The sequence below is a fragment of the Cyprinodon tularosa genome, unplaced genomic scaffold, assembly GCF_016077235.1.
Source record: "Cyprinodon tularosa strain WSP-4 unplaced genomic scaffold, ASM1607723v1 ctg8, whole genome shotgun sequence".
NCBI classification, from domain to species: Eukaryota; Metazoa; Chordata; class Actinopteri; order Cyprinodontiformes; family Cyprinodontidae; genus Cyprinodon; species Cyprinodon tularosa.
The window spans coordinates 2,870,507-2,893,102 of NW_024039562.1; the positions used below are offsets into that span (position 1 = coordinate 2,870,507).

The 22,596-nt window shown below is 37.5% G+C and overlaps 1 protein-coding gene across 14 annotated transcripts in view; it reads right to left on the bottom strand.

Moving 5' to 3' along the window:
* LOC119774102 (membrane-associated guanylate kinase, WW and PDZ domain-containing protein 1-like) overlaps positions 1–22,596 on the bottom strand; it is a 138,890-nt gene that overhangs the window by 46,049 nt on the left and 70,245 nt on the right. For 7 of the 14 annotated variants that reach the window (XM_038271440.1, XM_038271441.1, XM_038271438.1 and 4 more), the window contains 5 exons: positions 9,922–10,041; positions 7,497–7,685; positions 1,044–1,311; positions 699–746; positions 364–446 (listed from right to left, as the gene is read on the bottom strand). In XM_038271440.1, the coding sequence (XP_038127368.1) occupies positions 364–446; positions 699–746; positions 1,044–1,311; positions 7,497–7,685; positions 9,922–10,041 (708 nt within the window). The remainder of the gene's footprint in view (positions 1–363; positions 447–698; positions 747–1,043; positions 1,312–7,496; positions 7,686–9,921; positions 10,042–22,596) is intronic. The other 7 variants (XM_038271446.1, XM_038271445.1, XM_038271444.1 and 4 more) reach the window with 3 other exon arrangements.

A 22,596-nucleotide genomic window follows, 5' to 3' on the forward strand; every position in this document is an offset into this window, starting at 1 on the left:
CTTAGAAATGGGTTAACCTAGAATATCACAGCAGCCTTTTGGCCACCTAACAGTAGTACTTGCTTTTTTTTCACCACTTGATGGTGCAATTTCCTAATATTAAAAGAAATATATAATGTGTTTGGTCTTCATAAAGCACCTCTTATCATCACAAAGGAAGATGTCAATTTCATAGAAAGTAGCCTTAATCTGTGACACATTATCAACACAGAGAATGTTGCAAGAGTCAAAGCTCTGAAAACAGTATTAGAAATCAACAAAAGTATCACTAAATACTGAAGGAGACCAATGTCTTTAGAGCTCATACTGTTTCTAATCCACTAAACAGAACTACAATGCTCTAAAGGAAGTTTGTGGGCTTACCATCATCATCACACTCTTCCAGAGGCCTGGGGACTTTGTCTCTACACCGGGGATCCAGCCATGAAGTGGTCTTTGTGTTGTGGCTGAGAGATAATAAACAACACAATAATTCAGCAATCTGAAATATCAAAGCACAGCAGGGGCACCTGAACGCATCAATAAGAACTAGGCAAATAAGAAAATGTGTCAGCAAGTTTGCAGGGGACAGACGCCATCCGCTGCAAACACAGAGGAACACGGGGGAAAAAAGCAACATAATCATAAACAACCTGACTTTGGGCTCTACTGCTAGATGAAAACAAATTGTAATTCAGTGATAGCAGAAATCAACATACAAGCTCTGAAAACACACAGCCATGTCCTGGTGGAGAGTCTTTGTCGTGCTGCAGAGGACAGAGAGGTGGAGGTAGTCAGGTAATCAGGATGTGATCTCCTTTTAAACTCAGGACATGCAGGGATTAACAGGAAAGCGGTTTCACCCAGGGGGCTGGGCAGGCCAACAAACCAAATCATTGTGAAAGACAAGCCAATACGCCAACAAAAGAAGCAACAGTGGAAATAAATCAAAGAATACACAAACCCACAGAACACAGGCTAAAGAGAGAAAGACTTACTCAGGCACTGCCAAGGTTGCATTTATTAGAAACAATGTTTAAGCCATGCAGGCTGTGGATACATACTCTATGAAGTACAGTTCCCCGTTCTCTGTGTAGGCCATCTCCCAGTTTTCAGGCAGCGGTCCCAGTGGGTCCTCTGGTGAGACCTGGGGCTCTGCAAGAGTCTGCTGCCCGCTCTCTGCAGTGGAAATGGCTGCATTGTTCAGACCACAGGGTAGAGCATTATCACGCACGGGATACGGCCGGAGGATGCCGCTGCGGCTCTCGTCCTGGTCGTTAGGGTTACCTGTGCACAGCAAAGGAGAGGGGAAGAGACTACGCACTAAGGATCCTGGGTGACAAAATAGGCACAACAAGGAATAAGAGAAACAGGGAAACAAAAATCACAATTTGTCTCATGCATGTAAGATGAAGAAACATACATGCTCACTAATTACGCAGTCACACCATACTCCCAGTATGTTCCCTTCCCCCAGGTTACCTCTATCTTACTGCTAGTTTAAGAAGAGGGGTAACAGGATATGCCATTTCCTTCAGCAACAGTCCCTAACTCAATTTGACCCCCTCCTCTCTGGCAGTAAGTGTTTTTCTGTTTAGGCTAGAACACCCCCCATTCCCATTTGCCTCCCCCTTTCTACTACATACACTGCAACACTTCCCCAGGCCTTTCACTGACTGATCAAATGCAAATTCAACCCACATGCTGCCTGGGAGGGGGACAAAGTGAGTGAAAAGATTCAAAGCATCAAACAAGAAAGAAAATGCGAGCAGACATCCCTCTCACTCAAAACAAGTTGAGGGCAAGCAAGGGAAAAAACAGTGCTATTTAATAGTCTTTCTATCTCTTGGATTTTTTTCCCATTTGTCTAATTACAGCCTCAAATTTGAAAGTATGATGCACTGATTTTATTCAGTATAATATGAAACATTGTAAAGCATAACAGCGTGAAAATAAAAAATATTTTTTAACAACTACAGCCATAATAAATGGGCTTTTCATTTCCCTCCTAATTGCGATATTAAGAGGAAAACAAACTGCAATATATCATTTTGCATATAGCCAACAAGCTGTCCGTGAAGACAGAGTTCCTCTACTACTGGTAGGCCTACTCATCCTCATAGAGTGTCAATGCATTCTCTCTGTGTTAAAAGTATCAAAACAGGAAGGGGAAACATGGGCATGCATGACAGCAAGGTTATGCTGAAAAGTAGATACCTGCAGATATGTGCAAAAGAAAATACAGAGTTGTGGTAAATTGAGGCAGGCTTCTACGCTTTAAAAACTCCTGATCTATACTTCATAGCTTCATATCTGGCTGTACAATTGTTGTCCTGTTGGAATGTGAACCTAGACACAGTTACTGGTTTCCTATAGCCTTAAAGTAGGTTTTGTTTATAAGTATTTCCTTGTACTTATGTCCATTAATTCCACCATAACCCCAATCATCATCCCTGTTTCTACTGAAGAAAAGGACCTCCCAGCCTGATGTTACCACCATCATGGCTCACTGTGGGGATGGGTCTGTTAGGCTGATGTACATTTAGCTTCGACTCCACATTTTGTAATGCATGTAGGCCTAAAGGTTACATTTTGGTCACTCCTGATCAGAGTATATTATTTCACAGGTTATTGGTAACTCTTACATGGCTTAAGGCAAACTGTAAATTTGTAATTCTTACTTTATTTAAAAGAAACATATGATATTTTTTTTTTAACCATCTCTTTAAATTTTCTATGCCTGTCTGCAGCTCCTCTAGAGCTACCTTGGGTGGGGTTACCGGCACTCCGATTCATTTTTAGCTTGATGGCTCCTGTTAGGTTTACAGTTACTACATATTTCATCCAGTTTTGACTACTGGTTTGAACAGTGCTTGAAATTTTGTATAACCATGATTTAATTTAAACATATAAGAGTAAAGGGGGCTTAATACAAAAATTGCACAATAAACAGATTTCTTGGATTTCCCTCTTTCACCTTTAAAACATTGGCAAAATTAGAAATAGTTTCTCTAGGATACCAATCGATGGGATTTGTCATTTCAAGGCAGGACTATTGTAATTCTCAAGCATCAGGAAGTTCACAAAATGTAGCTGGAAAGACTTCAGCTGATCCAATATGCTGAAACAGAAGTTTGGATAAATAGAGATCAGTTTTTGTCTATATTAGCTTCTGCTCATTGGTTTCCTATTGAATCGAGAATATAATCTAAAGCTATCTTTCAAGCATAAAAAACCTTTTATAATTAAGCTCCTGCAATCATCAGAGATCAGTTATGTTCCTAACACAGCACCTTGCTCCTGGACTTCAGGTTCATTTGTTGTTCTTAGAATTTCTAACAGTAGACTATGAAGCAGATCTTTTACTTATCAGGCTTATTTCTTCTAGAAGCAACTTCCAGTTTAAGACAATGCAGACACGCCGTCTTCTGTTGAGAATGGGCTTAAAGATGTTCTGTTTGATAAATTTCATAGATAAGTTAGTTCAGGTCATCTTGGGCTACCTCGGTAGTTGTGGTGGGAAGTTTTCTTGGCTTAGCTCCTAAAGAACAGAAGGCGCCTTTGGCTACTAAAAGGTGCACTCAGAACGAGCCCCGTGTCTGTGGTAATTTCCACAAGTTCACCGCTCTACATTACAGATGCTCAGGTTTACACCCAGGGCCGTTTCATCAAATAAGAGGAGCATCAGCATGTGAAGCTGACACTCTAAGTGACAAAAACTCAGCAAATAGACAGAGATATTGAATATGTTTTTTTTTTTAGATCATCAAAAGGTCAAATATTCCCCCATTAAGGCTTGAATTAAATACAAATTATGTTGCTCCTGCTGATTAGGTTTTTAAGATAGAATAATTTTAAATTTGATTTAATATAACAGTGGGCATGTTTACCTTATGTGCCGAGTCGGGAGCATCTGTAGTGTTAGCGTGTCTAATAACCGATGAAGTTTTAGCTGATCGATAACAAAACTGAAAAAAAATCTGTTAATGGTGAACAAAGTAACTGCAAAATCATGGTATAAAGATGGAGAGATGGGTAGCGCTGTGGCTAGCTGTGCTCAGTAGCTAAAAGGTTAGCCTCTTTTAAATTTGTGTCAACAACAACCGTTCATCCTCCCGTGCCCTCAGATCTTAATAAAAACAATAAAAATAAGCTGAGACTTTTTTTGTCACCTTGGTAAATGGCATAACTCAGTCTTAAGAAGCAGTACTTTCCTTCAAGACTGACAATGAGTGTTTTCTACTTTCGGCTACTTTAGATCGCCAATGAAATGTAAAATAATAGCAAATATAGGTAATAACATCTTGAGACTCCAAAAGAGATTCGATCCTTAAGAAACGGGTGTAATACAGTTTGTTCAAGTGGAGTTGCCATATGTTGACGTCATAAGAAGGGGCAGGGCCCCGAACAGATCTGACCACCCAAGCAGATCTGGTACCTACACTGGGGGCAGAACGGGCAACATCAAATCCTACCTGAAACTGCTGGCTAAGGATAAGGTAAAATACGGTAAGATTGTTATTCATGCTGGCGGTAATGACACCCGGTTAGGCTGATCAGAGGTCACTAAAATTAGTGTTGCTTCATGGTGTTAGTTTGCCAAAACAATGTTGGACTCCGTAATTTTCTCTGGTTCCCTGCCTGATCTGACCAGTGTTGACATGTTTAGCCTCATGTCGTCATTCAACCGCTGGTTGTCTAGGTGGTGTCCTAAAAATAACGTGGGCTACATAATACAAGCATGCTTAGTGTGAGGGATTGCCTTTGATGCAATCAACTGATTTTCCTTAGATAGAAAACTTTGAATCAATTTAACTGTATGATCTGGTTGAGTTGTCTGTGTAAAGTGCCTTGAGATGACATCTTGAATTGAATGGAATTCTAGTCAAAACTGATACTAGAGTGTTACGAAAAATAACCACGAAAAACAAAGGTAAGGCAAATGTAGTTAACGGCTAAAGTTCTTCATTATAAACCCCAAAACATATGAGGATTCATACATTTTCATGCATCTTACAGATTACATGTATACGGGCTTGAATACTTGTTTAGAGTTTACTTGTTTATCTGGGTTTTTCTCTTAGAGAAAGCCACTAAAAATGCTACACTCATACCCCCACTGTTGCTTAATGCATGTTCAGTATGAGGGATTGCAAGTTGAAGGCACATTGAAGCAAATGTACAGGGTCCCTTCATGCCTGATACAAGAAAAGTAAACTCTTGAAGATAATGGCTTGGTGCAATCTGTTTTGTTTCCTCAGATAGAAACCTTTTCAAATAATCTGTCTACATGATTTGATTAAACTGACTCTGGAAATGCCTTTATATGGTATGTGTTATAAATTGGGACCATATAAATACTCAGAACTGAGACTGAATTAAAATTTCTGTTCATATTTCACAAAAAAATAAAATACTGGTGAAATATTTTAATGCAAATCCAAAAAAAGCTGAATGCTGTTTCAAAGTATTGTATTTACACTTATAATTTGAAATTATTGTTATGTTTGACTGTGAAAAATAAAACATACAAAACTCTTAAATTGCGAGATACAGGAATACAACATATATAGAAGACGTATCTTATATCCATTATACCGGTGCCAAAGAAGCCATCTCCATCCTGCTTCATCGACTACCGTCCCGTAGCACTGACACCCATCATCATGAAGTGCTTCGAACGGCTGGTCATGACACATATCAAATCCATCCTCCCCCCCACCCTGGACCCCTTTCAATTCGCATACAGACCCCAGCGCTCCACAGAGGACGCCATCAACTCAGCTTTGCACCCAGCCATCACTCACCAGGAGAAAAAAGACTCTTATGTGAGAATGCTGTTCATCGACTTCAGCTCAGCATTCAATACAATTATACCCCAACAGCTGATATGCAAACTGGACAAACTGGGCCTCAGCACCTCCCTCTGTAACTGGCTGCTGGACTTCCTGTGCCAGAGACCGCAAGTTGTGCGCGTCGGTAACAACACCTCGGACACTATCACGCTGAGCACAGGAGCTCCACAAGGGTGCGTGCTAAGCCCTCTGCTCTTCACCCTACTCACACACGACTGCAAAACAACCCATAGCACTAACCACCTGGTGAAGTTTGCAGACGACACAACCCTGGTGGGACTCATCTCCAACGGTGACGAGACACACTACAGGACAGAGGTGGACCACCTAGCCAAGTGGTGCAGTGACAACAACCTCCTACTGAATGTCAGCAAGACAAAGGAGATTGCTGTCAACTTCCAGAAAGGTCCCCGCCGACTCCTGCCACTGACCATCGATGGCGCTGCTGTGGAGAGGGTGAGCAGCACTAAATTCCTAGGAGTGCACATCAGCAACGACCTCTCCTGGACCACCAACACTGCATCACTGGTCAAGAAAGCCCAACAACGCCTCTACTTCCTGCGGAAGCTGAATCAGGCCAGTGCCCCACCAGCCATCATGACCTCCTTCTACAGAGGAGCCATTGAAAGCATCATCACCAGCTGTATCACTGTATGGGGCGGGAGCTGCACTGACTACAACAGGAAAGCCCTGCAACGTATAGTGAACACAGCTGGGAGGATCATCAAGGCACCTCTCCCCTCCCTGCAAGACATCTACTCCAGCCGCCTCACCCGCAAAACCCTCACAATTTTGAAGGATGACACCCACCCAGCACACAACCTGATCCGTCTCCTGCCCTCCGGAAAGAGGTACAGAAGCCTACGGTCCAGAACCACCCGGCTGGCGAACACCTTCATCCACCAGGCCATGAGAATGCTCAACTCCCTCCACCCCCTCCCCACACGGTCTGCTCCAGCCACCAGGCAGACAGGAAGCTAAGACTGCCCCTCTCTCTCTCACACACACCCACACACACATACACTGTACCAGAGACTGCACCTTACCTGCACTACCTCAGCCTGGAACAAACTATTGCTGCTGTTTTTATTGCTTTTTATTGTAATGTTTATACTTCATACTTATATTTATCTTACCACTCTTACCTGTCATGTCCCGCACTTTATGTCAGTTCTTAAATGTAAGTCTTGTATATTTGTATATTGCAGAGAGTAAACGTAATTTCATTTCCCTTGTATATCTTGTACATATGTAGAAAATGACAATAAAAGCTGACTTGACTTGACTAGAATCTAGGTGGATAAAAGGCTGGGAAATAAATATTTCAGGTCTGTAGTGTGGACAATGCATACATTTTAAAAACAACCCTCCTCACAAGCAGATGGCAGTGTAAAGAAAAAAAATCAAGCCACATTAGCAAAACATGATGCAACAGCAAGACACATAATTTTACAACAGAGGAGATAATAAACATATAAATGCTAACTCTCTCCTCCTAATCATGCACTCATGCATGTATTTGAAGGATGCTTCAAGAAAGGCCAGAGTTGTTCAAAAAACTCAGATTAGATGAATAATACACATGCAGAGATTTAGAGAGCTGAAGAATCATGCAGTTGGACAAACACAAAGAGACAGGAGGGGGCGCAACAATATCTTTACCTGTAAAACTGTTGTTCATTTCCGTGGCCTGGTCGTCATCGTCGTTGTCAGCAGGCACTACGCGGACTTTTTGCATGTCATTGTAGGACTTGGTGCGCTTTGGTGTGGACGGAAGGGAGCCAGCATCACTGAGAGTCACTGTCCCAATGATGGGCTGCCTTGGAGGCTTTGGGGTCCCATAATAGTTACCTAGGCAACAAAGAGGACATTAGCATGCTTGAGAGACAGAGGGAAAGGGATGAAGAGAAGGAGTCTGGGATAAAAAGGCAGTGCAGGGGGACAAAGAAAAAGCAGCCAGGGGATCTGCACATAATCTTATGTTGGGAATAAAAGACACGAAGCTGGATTGCAAATCCTGGAAATAACCAAATGGTGAGGAACCCAGAACCTTCGTGCTTGTGTTTAAGGATATATTATGTAAACTCTGCAAGTATCATGTATAATTTACAATATTTGGCTTTTTCCAGCTGGAACAACAGGTAAACTAGTTCTACACTATGTTACTAGGATGAATAAAGTTATCTTAGACATTTTATAAATATTCAGACTGCATCTTGTTTTAAGTGCTCATTTGGAGGAGTCATTAAAAGAATGCTGTGCCTTGCCCTCCCTCAGTGGGGCACCCATGTACATGCTGACAGAGTTTGGCCTGCATGCATGCACACGTCACCATGCAAACCTCAAACAGGAAACGTTGCCTACTTACATATTTCAAAGAGCAAGATAGTCTACAAGTTCCAGCCACCTTAGTCATTTAAGCTGTTAATGGCTGGCCTTGGTTAAGCAGGCCAGGGAGATTCACCTTTAAATCATATTTTCTTGCAGAAAACATAATATATGAGCATGTTAATATATGAGCAATACTTTTTACCTGTGTCATTTTATTAGACATAAATACATTTCTGGACATCTATGCTTTGATTTATTTGTATGTATTGATTGCGTGGATTGTTACAGACATCTGGTGAAAATGTCGTCAGTAGCACCTCTAGAAATATATGAATTTAACCTGCTGTATTTATATATATATATATATATATATATATATATATATATATATATATATATATATATATATATATATATATATATATATATATATATATATATATATATGTGTGTGTGTAGGTATGTATGTATCCATCCATCCATCCATCCTGGGCAGTTCTCTCAACTACCTGGTGCTACTACTTCACTGAATAAGAACACTGACTCTCTACATAGCAACATCAATCTCTATATCAGAAAAATAAATCTACTGGTAAAAACAACATGCACTGCAGTGCTACTTTTGAGAGGGGCATTTTCACAGGTATCTCAACAATATTTCATTGCAAACCTAAAAATACCAATTATTTGGATTTTTCTAAACGGCTTTGGAATATTTTTTCGATAAATGAAGTATAAATAGGACTGTATGCAAAATGGCAGTGTCCCATCTGATTTGCCTACATGGATTGAACTACCACAGATTGTTGGCCCCAAGCATACCAAGACTAATGAGTTCCCCTGCTGTCTAAAGACAAGTAAAAATAACTAATACGGCCATAAAGTGTTTTACCTCAAATAAAAAAAAAGTACACACACACATATATATATATATACATATATATATACATATATATATATATACATATATATATATATATATATATATACATATATATATATATATATACATATATATATATATATACATATATACATATATACATATATACATATATATATATACACATATATACATATATATATATACACATATATATATATATATATATATATATATATATATATATATATATATTGCTTCAACACTTTTACATAGCTACTTAGACATACACACATTTATGCACATAACCCTCCCTGTCTACCAACTTTAAAGGATATGTTAAACTAGTTGTGCCTGCTGATGTGCCGAGTGCCACGGACTCCTGTGAACAGGTATTTGACATTGTATGTGTGAAAGAGAGTAACGTGCCAACACACAGCAGGGCCAGTGCCAAGCAGATTAATGTCATAACATTCTTTCCAAGCCATGTGCACACAATCTCTATCTCGCTCACTCTGTTTTACTCTCTCTCTCTCAAACAGACACACACAAAAATCTGACTTAGCAGTGCATAACACACAGTCCAACAAACAATCACTCATACACATGTTTTACACACACAGGTTTGTGTCAGTATGAGACTTTGCTCTGCACAATGCTGTCCTAATCAGAGTGAGAGGGGCAGATGCGGAGAGACCTGCTGTCTCCTGGATGAATCCCCCCTCCCATCATGCACAGTCTAATCAGAATCAACTGAGTGCACAGCCTTACAGCCTGCCCAAATGTAGGAAAAACTAAATAAAGAACCAGGACACCTGCTTTATCGCGAGTTATGTGAGGTGCCTCTTTTGATCTTTGTATTGTCCTCCTCACCTTCATATGTTCCTACTTCCAGTAGTGTGCCACTGTCCTCCAGTTGTAGGAAGTTCTCCACAGACAGGAAGTTGTAATCCAACCCTGGGACCTCTCCGTCTCGAGGGGGGCGGGTCGTACCTAAGCAGGAGTAGAAAAACCAAGGTTCCTTTATTGTTTTAAAGCCAAAGGTGCAACCAGGATGTCCTTTGGAGAACAACAGTACTCTTGTCTGACACCTACAACCCTAAGAGTCTACCACTATATCGCCAGATTTGTTCAGTTGTCTTAGATGGGGTTGAGCCTCCAGGAGGGGCTCACAAAATGAAGATGGTGTGATTGTAATTCAGCACTATCATTGGAAGCACACTGCCTGTGAATATTCTGTCAAGAAATTAAATTAATGCTTCCATGGGAAACTACAGCCTGTCAAGTCCAAGTCTAAGAAAAAGGTCATCTTTAACAGTAAACTTAGGTGAATCCTGTTGCTTACCTCTGTGTGCAAACTTATGTTTTTAATAGTGAAAATCCTTTTTTTTATCTGCTGATAATGTTGTTGCTGAATTAGCTGCAGCTTTTATGGATATCCATGGTGGTTTTACAGATTTCCTATTTTGATAAGACTCTTGATCAACTTCTAGGATTTTCCAGGACGGCTGAACTACCATAAAACCACAGAATGTCTTAGAATAATAATTTTTTTATAAATCCCTTCTTTCTAAATCATTTTTTTTAAATATACACAGTGACAGAGAGGCTGCATTTAACTGGTCAAATTAATTTAATTGACTGATTAATAGATCATTTCAACACATAACATCACAAAAAATGCATATCCTGTATGACTGAAACATTATATATATACATTTTCAATGTATTATTTTTCAATGAAATCTTCAGAGTCATTGGGTATTCTTAATTGAATTGTTAAATCATATTAATGCAAATATATAAGACCATCTAGGTAAGAAAGTGTCTATATTGTAAAACTTGCAATTCAGAACAAATGACAAATGAAAATCACTTTCTGTATTTCCAGTAAATATAGTAATATAGATTATTGAGTGCAAATGAAGGTTACTTTTGTTTTCAGCATTTTAACTCATAATGAAAACGGCTGTCATAATAATTCTCAATCTTAAAAAGGTAAGTCACTTTATAAAAAATATGTCTTAGGTTAGTCTAAAAAAAAGCAGCACATTTTGTATTAAATAGCTTCTAAAACTGCTGAAATTTGCTATTGTTATTGTTAGGTTTTGAGCATGGGTGTTTAAGACACCAAACCTGACTTCAGGCTCTATTTAGTTGCCTTTGCACTAGCTATTTTTTTTTTTAACCCAATAATTGATAACTACCCGACCATCTTTAAGGTACTTGCATTTTTAACAGTGCAGAGAGCAAGTTCAACATGCAGCATGACATTGAATGATCAATTTTATGAGTCATTGCAGTGATATTTGCACAGTAATTAAAACAAATAAATAACAGTTAATACAAAGTTTTTTTTTGGATGTACAAAGCCTCCACTGTAGATTAAAGCCAATGTTGCAGCATCAGATGTCTCAAAAGGGGATGCTGCAGCACAATAGTGTAACAAGATTATGACAGTCCTAAAAAAAAAAAACTCTGTTGTTTTTTGGGTTTAAACAATATGTCGATCAAATTCAGTAACATCTGAACGTTATTGCTACACATATAATCTTATATCTTCCCTGTGTTTTTTCATTTTAAAGAGAAACACATCAAAAAAGGTTTCATGTCTGAATGTTTACTTGGGTCTTTCCAAAATGCCAGCTCATGCTTCATCCCTGAAGGTTTTCACACCCCACAAAGCACCATAAAATCTGCAGGCTTTACTAAGCCCTAAACCTGCAATGCTAAGAAAGCACAGATTTTCTGTCTCTTTTCTGATATTTGAAAATTATATTTTAAAAAAATTAAACTGGCAGTAGCTTTTGGATAAACCTTATTGGGGTTCAGACCGTGAGCAAACACAAAACTCTTACATGAGGAAAACAACATTATAAATCATCTAACAGTCAGTTAAGAGCAGTACACAATCCAAGCACTGCTTTATATTCACCTCAGAAGACAGAGATAAAAGTGAAGGTGTCTGGGAGTTTGAATCATGGGAATGGGAGGTCCCTTGATAGAAGGCAATGTTTTTGAAGCTTAGTGTGCTTTAAAAAGACTTCATTCTCTTAATACAGCCTTTTTTTTTTACCTCAAATAATTTCTCTGATAGGCTGACAAACGTAAGTATGGCATTGCAACTTTGTACATCATTACAGGATATAAATGCTAATTATTTGAGCTTTTTTTGTTTCATTAAAATGGCGTGTATCATTTTATATCACACTTTTATATATTGAATTTTAATATATTGAACTAAACAATATGCTTTCAGTTGGAATCCAATGGCTCACTTAGCAAAAAGAAAAAAAAAGTAAAAAAAAATGTCCACCCCAAAAGAAACATTTTAAATAAAAATTTAAAGAAAGGGGAAGATATTTAACCATGGATCCATATTTATATGTCTGGATTCTCAAAAACTGGCAGAACACTTACAAAGAGGGCAAAAAACCCTAGATTCACTGTGTGTGACAGAGTTGTTGAACATGAAGATCAAACTAGTCAGGAATAAATATTTTTCTTGCAATCTGTATAAAAGCAGCAGCTCCAACTCTTTGGTTTTATTTTATTTCTGTTCTCTGTTTCTCTTTGAACAGTGTGATATAGAGCTTTAGAGAGTTCCAATATATTTGCTAAATTCACAGTTAAGATCAACCCCCTCTACTTATATATAAATGCTCTTGGCTCAGTGTTTGGATTATTATACAGCCCTGAATGTAGTAAAACACATTTATTCAAAGTTAAAGGAGCTTCGCAGAAACTTAAACTGCATTAGCTACGACAGGAGCAGGTTTTCTTTCAAAAAAACTCATGTATAGGCTACACATGTTTATCTAGTATCATAGCATCTTATAATCATCGATAATCAATTATAATAGCGTCTCATAAAGCATCTTCACCTAAAACATAATTGGATTAAAATACATCCGTTTAAGTGACAAAAGCAATAACTTTTTCAAACAATTTGAGAACGGCTCCAACATATAGATAACATTAATATTTATCATAATCACTAACTTTAATAATTAACCAACATAATTTTATATTTATACCCCTATCTGAGTTTAGCTCCATATCTTGGTTGAACTACAAAAATGAAATTGTAAATTTAACAAAGAAGCTATTTTTATGCAACTGTAATGTTGTGAATTAATAGCCTTTAAGAAAGTAACTTTAGCACATTTTTTTTATCTGCTAGCACGATACTTCATTGTTTTTGTTTTTTTTCAATACGGGTAAAACTATCAACAGGATCTCATTCTTTAAGTAGCAGAGAGAGTGTAATCTCAGCTGATTGAAAGGCTTTCTTTGTCAAAAAAAAACAAATGAAAGCCTCAATTGTACAAGAGTAACAGTGAGGTCAGACTCGTTTTATTACAATCATCCTGGTGAGTTAATAGAGAAACAATGAGAGGCCCCATTCAAGCCTGGCTCTTATACAAAGTCATCGGTGGGTGTTGTGTCTATTCACAGCTTGAGAAGTGAATGTGTCTGTAAAATATAACAGTAAAGCACAAAAGGCTGTTTTTATAATGGTATATAATCTAAGACTTTTTAAGCTGAAATATGACTTTTTTTATCTGTAAGTTCTGGCATCAACTGGTGCAATCTTGCATTTCATGCTGCTACTACAGATGCACATCATGTATTAGAATCTAGTTTTGCTATCACCCATAAACTTATATGTAGAAGTTCCAATAGAAGCAGACTTATAGTTATTCCGTAAAGGTTGTTTAAAATGTGTGTTGCACCGATACCAGTATCAGACAGGGCCCCAATCCAGCACTAAAATGGTGGTATCGGTATCGGCAAGTATCAAAAAATGGGGCACAGATACCATTTTGAGAGCCAAAAGTTTATTCAACTGTTGTCACCCATTCCAGGTAGGCAATAAAAAGTTCTGATGGATTCACTTTGTTTTAGTCTTTTTCCTGCTTCACAAAGGTAGGCAGCAGCTTGACAAAGCCATGATGGCAATTATTTTACATCCAAGTAGTATGCAGTTCTTCGTATATATACACACACACACATCAATTTCAAACAGATGGTATCGGTATCGGCCGATACTTCACAACAAGCTATCGGGTATCGGTATCGGGGCCAAAAAATTGCATCGGCGCAACACTATTTAAAATATACTGTAGGAAACAACATGTTGATTTCAGCAAAGCTTGGATGTATAAGAAAGGTTTGTTTTTTTAAGAGTTTAAAACTATTACACTTCTCCCTGATATATTATATACTCAAATAGAGTCAAAGTTGCTGTACAAATATGTGTTCATTTGTTTATTTTTCCAATTATGCTGCCTTCATGTGGTATTGAAATGATTGTAAATACCAAACACAACATGAAAAGTGCACTTCCACTGGAAAGCTGGAAAAATGTTATTATACCCGAGTTGCCGAGATGAGGTGAACTTTGACTTTTCAACATAGCAAAGAGCAGAGAAAGGAATTTGTATGGCAAACACGGCATTGTTAAATGTCCTGTTTCTTTGTATCCTAGTCAATGCTGTGACATACAAATAAAAAATTGTATTGTTTAAAATGACTAATCATTAGATTTTATCAAATTCTCGCTAGCAGAAAGTCTATGCATTTGATGCGTCCTCTTCTTTCTGTAGCAGATGAATTAGGACGTCTATTACTGTCTTGCCCAAGTAGCAGGTTAGGATAATCTGTGGATCTGAAATGTTTTCTACTCTACCATGACAAAAGCACTTGAACACAATCCAAAGGTAATTTTCACCTTACAAGTGGAAAAGATCATCTTTACGAGGCCACATGAAGGCAGCATTAATCCCAAGTAGGTCAACAAATTTACTTTTACAAGAGGAGAATTACAGATTTTGTTATAATGCTCCATTCGATATACATATGTAAAAAAAAAGACATTATTTTAAATCCAATGGAATTAAAAGAGAAGAGGAAAAAAAAGAAAAAAGAATGAGAGATATGTGAGGTGAAAAGTTAAAAGAAAGGGAGAAAGAGGAGCAGAAAAAAACAGAAAAAGTGTCATAGGTAAAACCAACGAATATATAACAGCTGCAGCCCTGAGAAACACACAAGATGTATCTAGTAGCCAACTACAGAGTTTATCAATACAGATGCGTATCTGTAAACACCCTGATCACTTGTGGGTTCATGCATGAACACGTTTTTAAATGTGAGGTATCTCCACAAAAATGCTAATGGTATTTGTAAAGAGCCAGACTGCAGACATGTTCATTTAACTGTGTGAGTGATGACCAAGCAATAATGTCCAATTCAAAATCACCCGTACTCTGACTTATAACTTAGAAAATAAAACAAGATTAATAAAACCTAAATATGATACATAAATGATATATAATTGACATTTTATGACTGATCAAATAATTAGGGGTGAGTATTGGCATGAGTGTTGCATTGTGATACGATACAAGTCACGATACTTGGGTCGCAATAGGATTTTATCACTATATCATTTTTTTGGAGTAAAAATGTTGTTTTTTTTTAATCAATATTAGAAACTGAAATATCAATATCAGAGCAGCCTTCAGTGGAAGCAAATCAAGACTTTAGGGGAGATTAATCATACTTGGTTTAAATACAATAGTATTTCTGTGCCTGAATGGCCAGCAATGTCAACGGTGAATGACAGACGTCACATCCAACATCGCAGATAATCGGAAAGGCAGCTTTCAAAGTTAAGCAGTATAAGTTGTGAAGCAGAAAACGTCATCTGGCATCATAACTGTATGTGAAACAAAATTTTACACATTAATAACCTAAAATCTATAGTCAATAAAATGAACAAATCTAAATATTTGGAATACATTACTCTTTGTTATTTTAGTTCCTGAAATAAATACAAAATTCAGGGATGTGATAATTAACTGCACCTATATATGATAAAAAAATGCTTGTAAAATTATGTTAAAAATTATTATTAAGCTGCTTATTCAGGAAAGGTTCATTTATACTATAGGATAAGGAGAAGTGATCAAATACCAAGAATATATTTTGTTCAAGATAAAGAAATGATTAAGTTCAATTTAATAAAAAATTACCTACAGGCAGCTGAGTTTCTCCATTTAGAACCACAAAACGACATTTATACTGAGTTCAATGAAAAGTGCTCTCACTGCCGAAGCTCTAAACAGTATATTTGAGTCTAAAGTTCAGTGTGTTTGGTGAAAGTAAACAGTAAATCTTGTATCTGCGCAAAAAGCAGCCTTACTGGGCCTGTTAGCAGAAGTAAAAATGAATTTATAGATGCCAGATGCGGGACCACTTTGTAGTACAGCAGTACATGAAGAAGAATGCTGATGATGACATCATTAAATCAATTTTGTTGAAAAATTTCTAAAAACAAAAAAGCAGTTCTCTGCACCGTTGGTCCTTGTCAATACAGCCAGATCTCAACACTCCTGAAAACACTGCTGCAAGACAGCCAAGGCTGTCAGACATGTGGGAGTTTATGTCTCTAACAAAAAAAAGAAGCAACAAGAGGTAAAGGCTAAAATACACTAGCATCCGACTTTCCTAGCTCTAAAAACCTTCTTTTTTTTTTTTTTTTTTTATATAAACACATTGGCTCTGACATTAAGTTCTGAGAACTGATCATCAAATTCTTCAGATTAAGTATTCATGTGAGGATGTGTTGGAACCAAACTGCATCTGCCACCCACTCAGTACCACTGTGTCCTTTGAATTGTTTGGAGGTCTCCCTCTTTTTTTATCTTCTATTTAATAAATTTTTTTCTCCCGTAACCATATCAAGTGATTTCTTTAAATGAAAAATAAAGACACAACGTAAACTTGCATCTAGTACAGAGTAATCTGTAATCTGCGTGTAAAGACTCACTTTAAAAGATATATAAGGAATTAGCCATCTGTTTTAATTCCGTAATGACCTAAAATGTTATGAAATTTTAATACGCTAGCTAGAGCACATAAAATATTTTTTGTTTGGATGTTATTGAAGGAAATTATTAGGTCCCACACAGACTGTTTCAGAAGTACAAAGCTCTATTTTATGTAAGTATAAAGTATAAAATTTCCTCACGTTTGTAAACAGGGAGTCTTCTGAAATAAAAATCTAAAAAGAAAGAGGATCTCTACCGTCACTAATTTGTCAGCTCTGTGCTGCCATAGAGTAAAGATGTCCGCCTCCATACAACGTGACCTGCTTCTGTGTAATTATAATTATCAATTTCTAAGGAAACACAAACAAAGGTTAAGACTTTCAGTTCGTAGATAATAATAGACAACATACTTATGTATAATGTTTTACATTTCTGTCAATTATAGCGTTTTAAATATGACACAGTGGAGCTTTAAATTAATTTGCAAAATTAACTTTATTTAAATTATTTGCAAATAACAGATTCATTTGCCAGTTAGAAAACATTTAGGCTTTTTGGTCAAGAAGCTCTGTGTGTTGTTGTCCAAAATTGAAAACTTATAGCGGGTAAGGATGAGCTTCTGCCTTAGCATCCCAGCAAGTTGCAGTTTGGTTAAAGCATTCAACAGACAAGGGTTCTTTCACAGAACGCAGCTTGTTTTCAAACCAAAAAGGCCCGCAGGCAGCAATGACCATGAAGGTTGTCGGAAATTCATTCAATTAAATAAGGTCGAAAGAACAGCATCTGTACATAATTTTCAAGTTCTATGATTTAATCCAGATGTAAACACGAAACAATTTTTAAATTTCATGACAGATTTCTTGAAAGAACTTTAAAAATTAAAATTCTTTAAAATTGTCAAAAATCCCCTGTGATGTTTTAGAGATCATGTTGGTGTAGAAAATGAATGGATAAATTATTTCTGAAAAAACGTTGATGAATTGTAGATAATATCCTTAGAATTCCAATAATCACTATGACACACTATATAGCTTAGCAAAACAGGTGGGTTTTTTTCTTAAATATTTGCCTAAAACTGTTAAATTATATTATTTGCACACATTGATTAAGGCAAGATACATTGTAGACTTAACTGGACTGAGAAGGTGGCATTCACAGGTACTTATGGAACTGGTATTCGAACGAGTGACCCTCCCGATTAAGGACAAACTTCAGCATCATACACCTCTGTAACCACCAAGCTCTGCAACATAGTAATTCTTAGATATGTATATCCCAGTTCTCTACATTGTGCAAGAATTCTAATTACACCATAGCAAATGGGCGGTAGGGGAATTTCCATCAGAAAATATTAAATCTCAAGCTACGTATATATATATATATATATATATATATATATATATATATATATATATATATATATATATATATATATATATATATATATATATATATATATATATATATATATATATATATATATATATATATATATATATATATATATATATATATATATACATACATACCAATCTCCTATTTGGTGTACTTTGAATTTTAGTGAAATTAATACATTTTTATCGCCTTATCTTTTTCCACTAAATCTGAAATAGTTATTGCTTACAGTGGATAAATACAGGAGATACCTCTGAGGCGTGGAGAGATGTACAGCAAAGAACAGATGTTTCACATGCATGATTGAGTATAAAGCCCAAAAATATCAACAAGACTGTGTTCCCAGAGGGAAGCATGGAGAGGCCGTACTGGGCTGATGTGACAGGGAGCATCTGCCAAATGGTGGAACAGCATAAAAAGCAGATAGAGATGATGAAATAGAAAGTAGCAGGACAGACTTTGCACAAAAAAGAAACAATCATCTAATGGGCATGTGAAATCTCTGAGCACCTTACAGTACCTCACTGTCACCTCTCATTGAAAACATCCATTTTGGCAGCTTTAGTTGCACAGAGTCTGTTTCTCATCTAATCAGTTGCAATGGAAATCAAATAACTGCAATCCAAAAAATAATATGGGACATGTTCACATATGTCTGCGTGAGTGCAGTATTGATCTAAACGCTGCTAAAAGGATAAAGGGTTTGAGGCGTGCCTGGCTTTGCCTCTGTCTGCCTTTGCCATTGTCTTTAAAGTTTATTTCTGGGTCTTCACAGCTATATATATATATATACACACTAGCCATATATATATATATATATATATATATATATATATATATATATATATATATATATATATATATATATATATATATATATATATATATATATATATATATATATATATATATATATATATATATATATATATATATACACACACACACACTAGCCATATATATATACAGGTGCTGGTCATAAAATTAGAATATCATGAAAAAGTAGATTGATTTCAGTAATTCCATTTAAAAAGTGAAACTTGTATATTATATTCATACATTACATACAAACTCATATATTTCAGATGTTTATTTTGTTTAATTTTGATGATTACAAATGACAACAAATGAAAATCTCAAATTCATCATATCAGAAAATTAGAATATTGTGAAAAGGTTCAAAATTGATGGCCCCTGGTGCCACACTCTAATCAGCTAATTAACTCAAACCACCTGCAAAAGCCTTTAAATGGTCTTTCAGTCTAGTTCTATAGGCTACACAATCATGGGGAAGACTGCTGACTTGACAGTTGTCCAAAAGACGACCATCGACACCTTGCACAAGGAGGGCAAGACATAAAAGGTCATCGCTAAAGAGGCTGGCTGTTCACAGAGCTCAGTGTCCAAGCACATTAATAGAGAGGCGAAGGGAAGGAAAAGATGTGGTCGAAAAAAGTGTACAAGCAAGAGAGATAACCGCACCCTGGAGAGGATTGTGAAACAAAACCCATTCAAAAATGTGGGGGAGATTCACAAAGAGTGGACTGCAGCTGGAGTGAGTGCTTCAAGAACCACCACACACAGACGTATGAAAGACATGGGTTTCTGCTGTCGCATTCCTTGTGTCAAGCCACTCTTGAACCACAGACAGCGTCAGAAGCGTCTTGCCTGGGCTAAAGAGAAACAGGACTGGACTGCTGGTGAGTGGTCCAAAGTCATGTTCTCTGATGAAAGTAAATTTTGCATTTCCTTTGGAAATCAAGGTCCCAGAGTCTGGAGGAAAAGAAGAGAGGCACTTCATCCACGTTGCTTGAAGTCCAGTGTAAAGTTTCCACAGTCAGTGATGGTTTGGGGTGCCATGTCATCTGCTGGTGTTGGTCCATTGTGTTTTCTGAGGTCCAGGGTCAACGCAGCCACATACCAGGAAGTTTTAGAGCACTTCATGCTTCCTGCAGCTGACCAACTTTTTGGAGATGCAGATTTCATTTTCCAACAGGACTTGGCACCTGCACACAGTGCCAAAGCTACCAGTACCTGGTTGAAGGACCATGGTATCCCTGTTCTTAATTGGCCAGCAAACTCTCCTGACCTTAACCCCATAGAAAATCTATGGGGTATTGTGAAGAAGAAGATGCAATACACCAGACCCAACAATTCAGAAGAGCTAAAAGCCACTATTAGAGCAACCTGGGCTATCATAACACCTGAGCAGTGCCACAGACTGATCGACTCCATGCCACGCCGCATTGCTGCAGTAATACAGGCCAAAGGAGGCCCAACTAAATACTGAGTGCTGTACATGCTCATACTTTTCATGTTCATACTTTTCAGTTGGCCAACATTTCTATAAATCCTTTGTTTTTATTGGTCTTCAGTAATATTCTAATTTTCTGATATGATGAATTTGAGATTTTCATTTGTTGTCATTTGTAATCATCAAAATTAAACAAAATAAACATCTGAAATATATGAGTTTGTATGTAATGTATGAATATAATATACCAGTTTCACTTTTTAAATGGAATTACTGAAATCAATCTACTTTTTCATGATATTCTAATTTTATGACCAGCACCTGTATATATATATATGGCTAGTGTATATTTTTCATCACTATAGTTTAAACATCCATTCATTTTCTTACACGCTTATCCCAAGTGGGGTCGCAAGGGGTGCTGGTGCCTATCTCCAGCTGTCTACAGGCAAGAGGCGGGGTACACCCTGGACAGGTTGCCAGTCCATCGCAGGGCAACACAGAGACAAACAGTAAAAACAACCATTCACACTCACACCTAAGGGAAATTTAGAGAAGCCAGTTAAGCCAACAGTCATGTTTTTGGACTGTGGGAGGAAGCCGGAGTACCCAGAGAGAACCGACGCATGCTCAGGGGCAGAACATGCAAACAGGGATCGAACCGGGATCCGAACCTGCAACCTTCTTGCTACAAGGCAACAGCGCTACCCACTTCGACACTGAGATTTCTCCAATACGTTACCGGCCGTTTCTCAAGCAGTAGGCTTGGTTCAGTGGGGACACTGTTCAGCCACAGTCAGTGAATGTTTCACTAAACTTTCTGTCCAAAAACCTCAACTATCCCTTTAAAAAAAGAAACCCAATGTAATGATGTTTTTTCACTGATGTTCTAAGAAATACCCATGGGGTCTACATGGTGAAACTGGAATTACACAATTGTTGGCTACTCCCTACACCCTACTCACTTCACACTTCACTTGCTGCTGAATCGTGACCTTTATGCCGGTGTAGGGTATAAGTACACCATCCGCTTTTGAGATGGCTTTCCATCGCACTTCTGAAAAATTATGCTATTTTTACAATGGTAGCAGTTTAAAATCTGGTAGCAACTGTTGCCATGATAGACCGATCGCTGGAGAACAAATGCTTAAGATTGTCTAGAAGACGCAAACATTGAACACGCACCCATTGCTGTAGCTACTACCAAGAAAACTGAGGTCTGGATTCTTTGCATTTTTCTGCTGTAAGCTCCAGCCCATGTGCATCACTCACTGCCAAAAAAAATCAGGTTCAATTCAATTTCAATTCAATTCAGCTTATTTATATAGCGCCAATTCAGAACACGTGTCGTCTCAAGCCACTTTACAGAGACAATTCAACCAGATCATACAGTCAGATTGGTTAAAAGTTTTCTATCTAAAGAATACCAGCTGATTGCGTTGACTCATTGAGTCGACAACAATCCACACCAGGTATGCTTGTAGTGACTTTGGAAAGGAAAACTCCTTTTACACAAGAAGAAACCTCCAGCAAAACCAGGCTCAGTGTAAGTGGCCATCTGCCTTGGCCGATTGGAGTTTAAGGAGATAGAAGCAGACATACAGACAGCAGCAGAGAGACATAAGGCAACTGTCAACATAAAAAATACTCATAGTAGGCTAATAAATTATCAAAATTAAAATGGATAAAGCTTGTTATTTGATACAAGGAATATAAAAAAGTCCTTATATATTTGCTTAAGAAAGAGATGGACCTATCTCCAGTCTCTCCCAATGCCCCCGTTCTCCAACCAGTGGTCTCCATTATGCCTCAGACCAGTTTGGACAAGGCATCAATATATGAATGTGGGGAAGAAGAGAAGGAATAGAGAGTAGAAAGAGTTGATGAGTGGAAGACTCATAACGTGAATGTCATCTTTAAGAGAATGATTTATAGAGGCTATGTGAAATATTTGTTAATAAGGTGTTTCTTTACTCAGTGATGTGTGCAACGCATATGCCGAGTTTACGTCGAGTCCTCCATGCCGGTCACAATTTGGTTCTGCACAAGATGCTCGAATGAGAA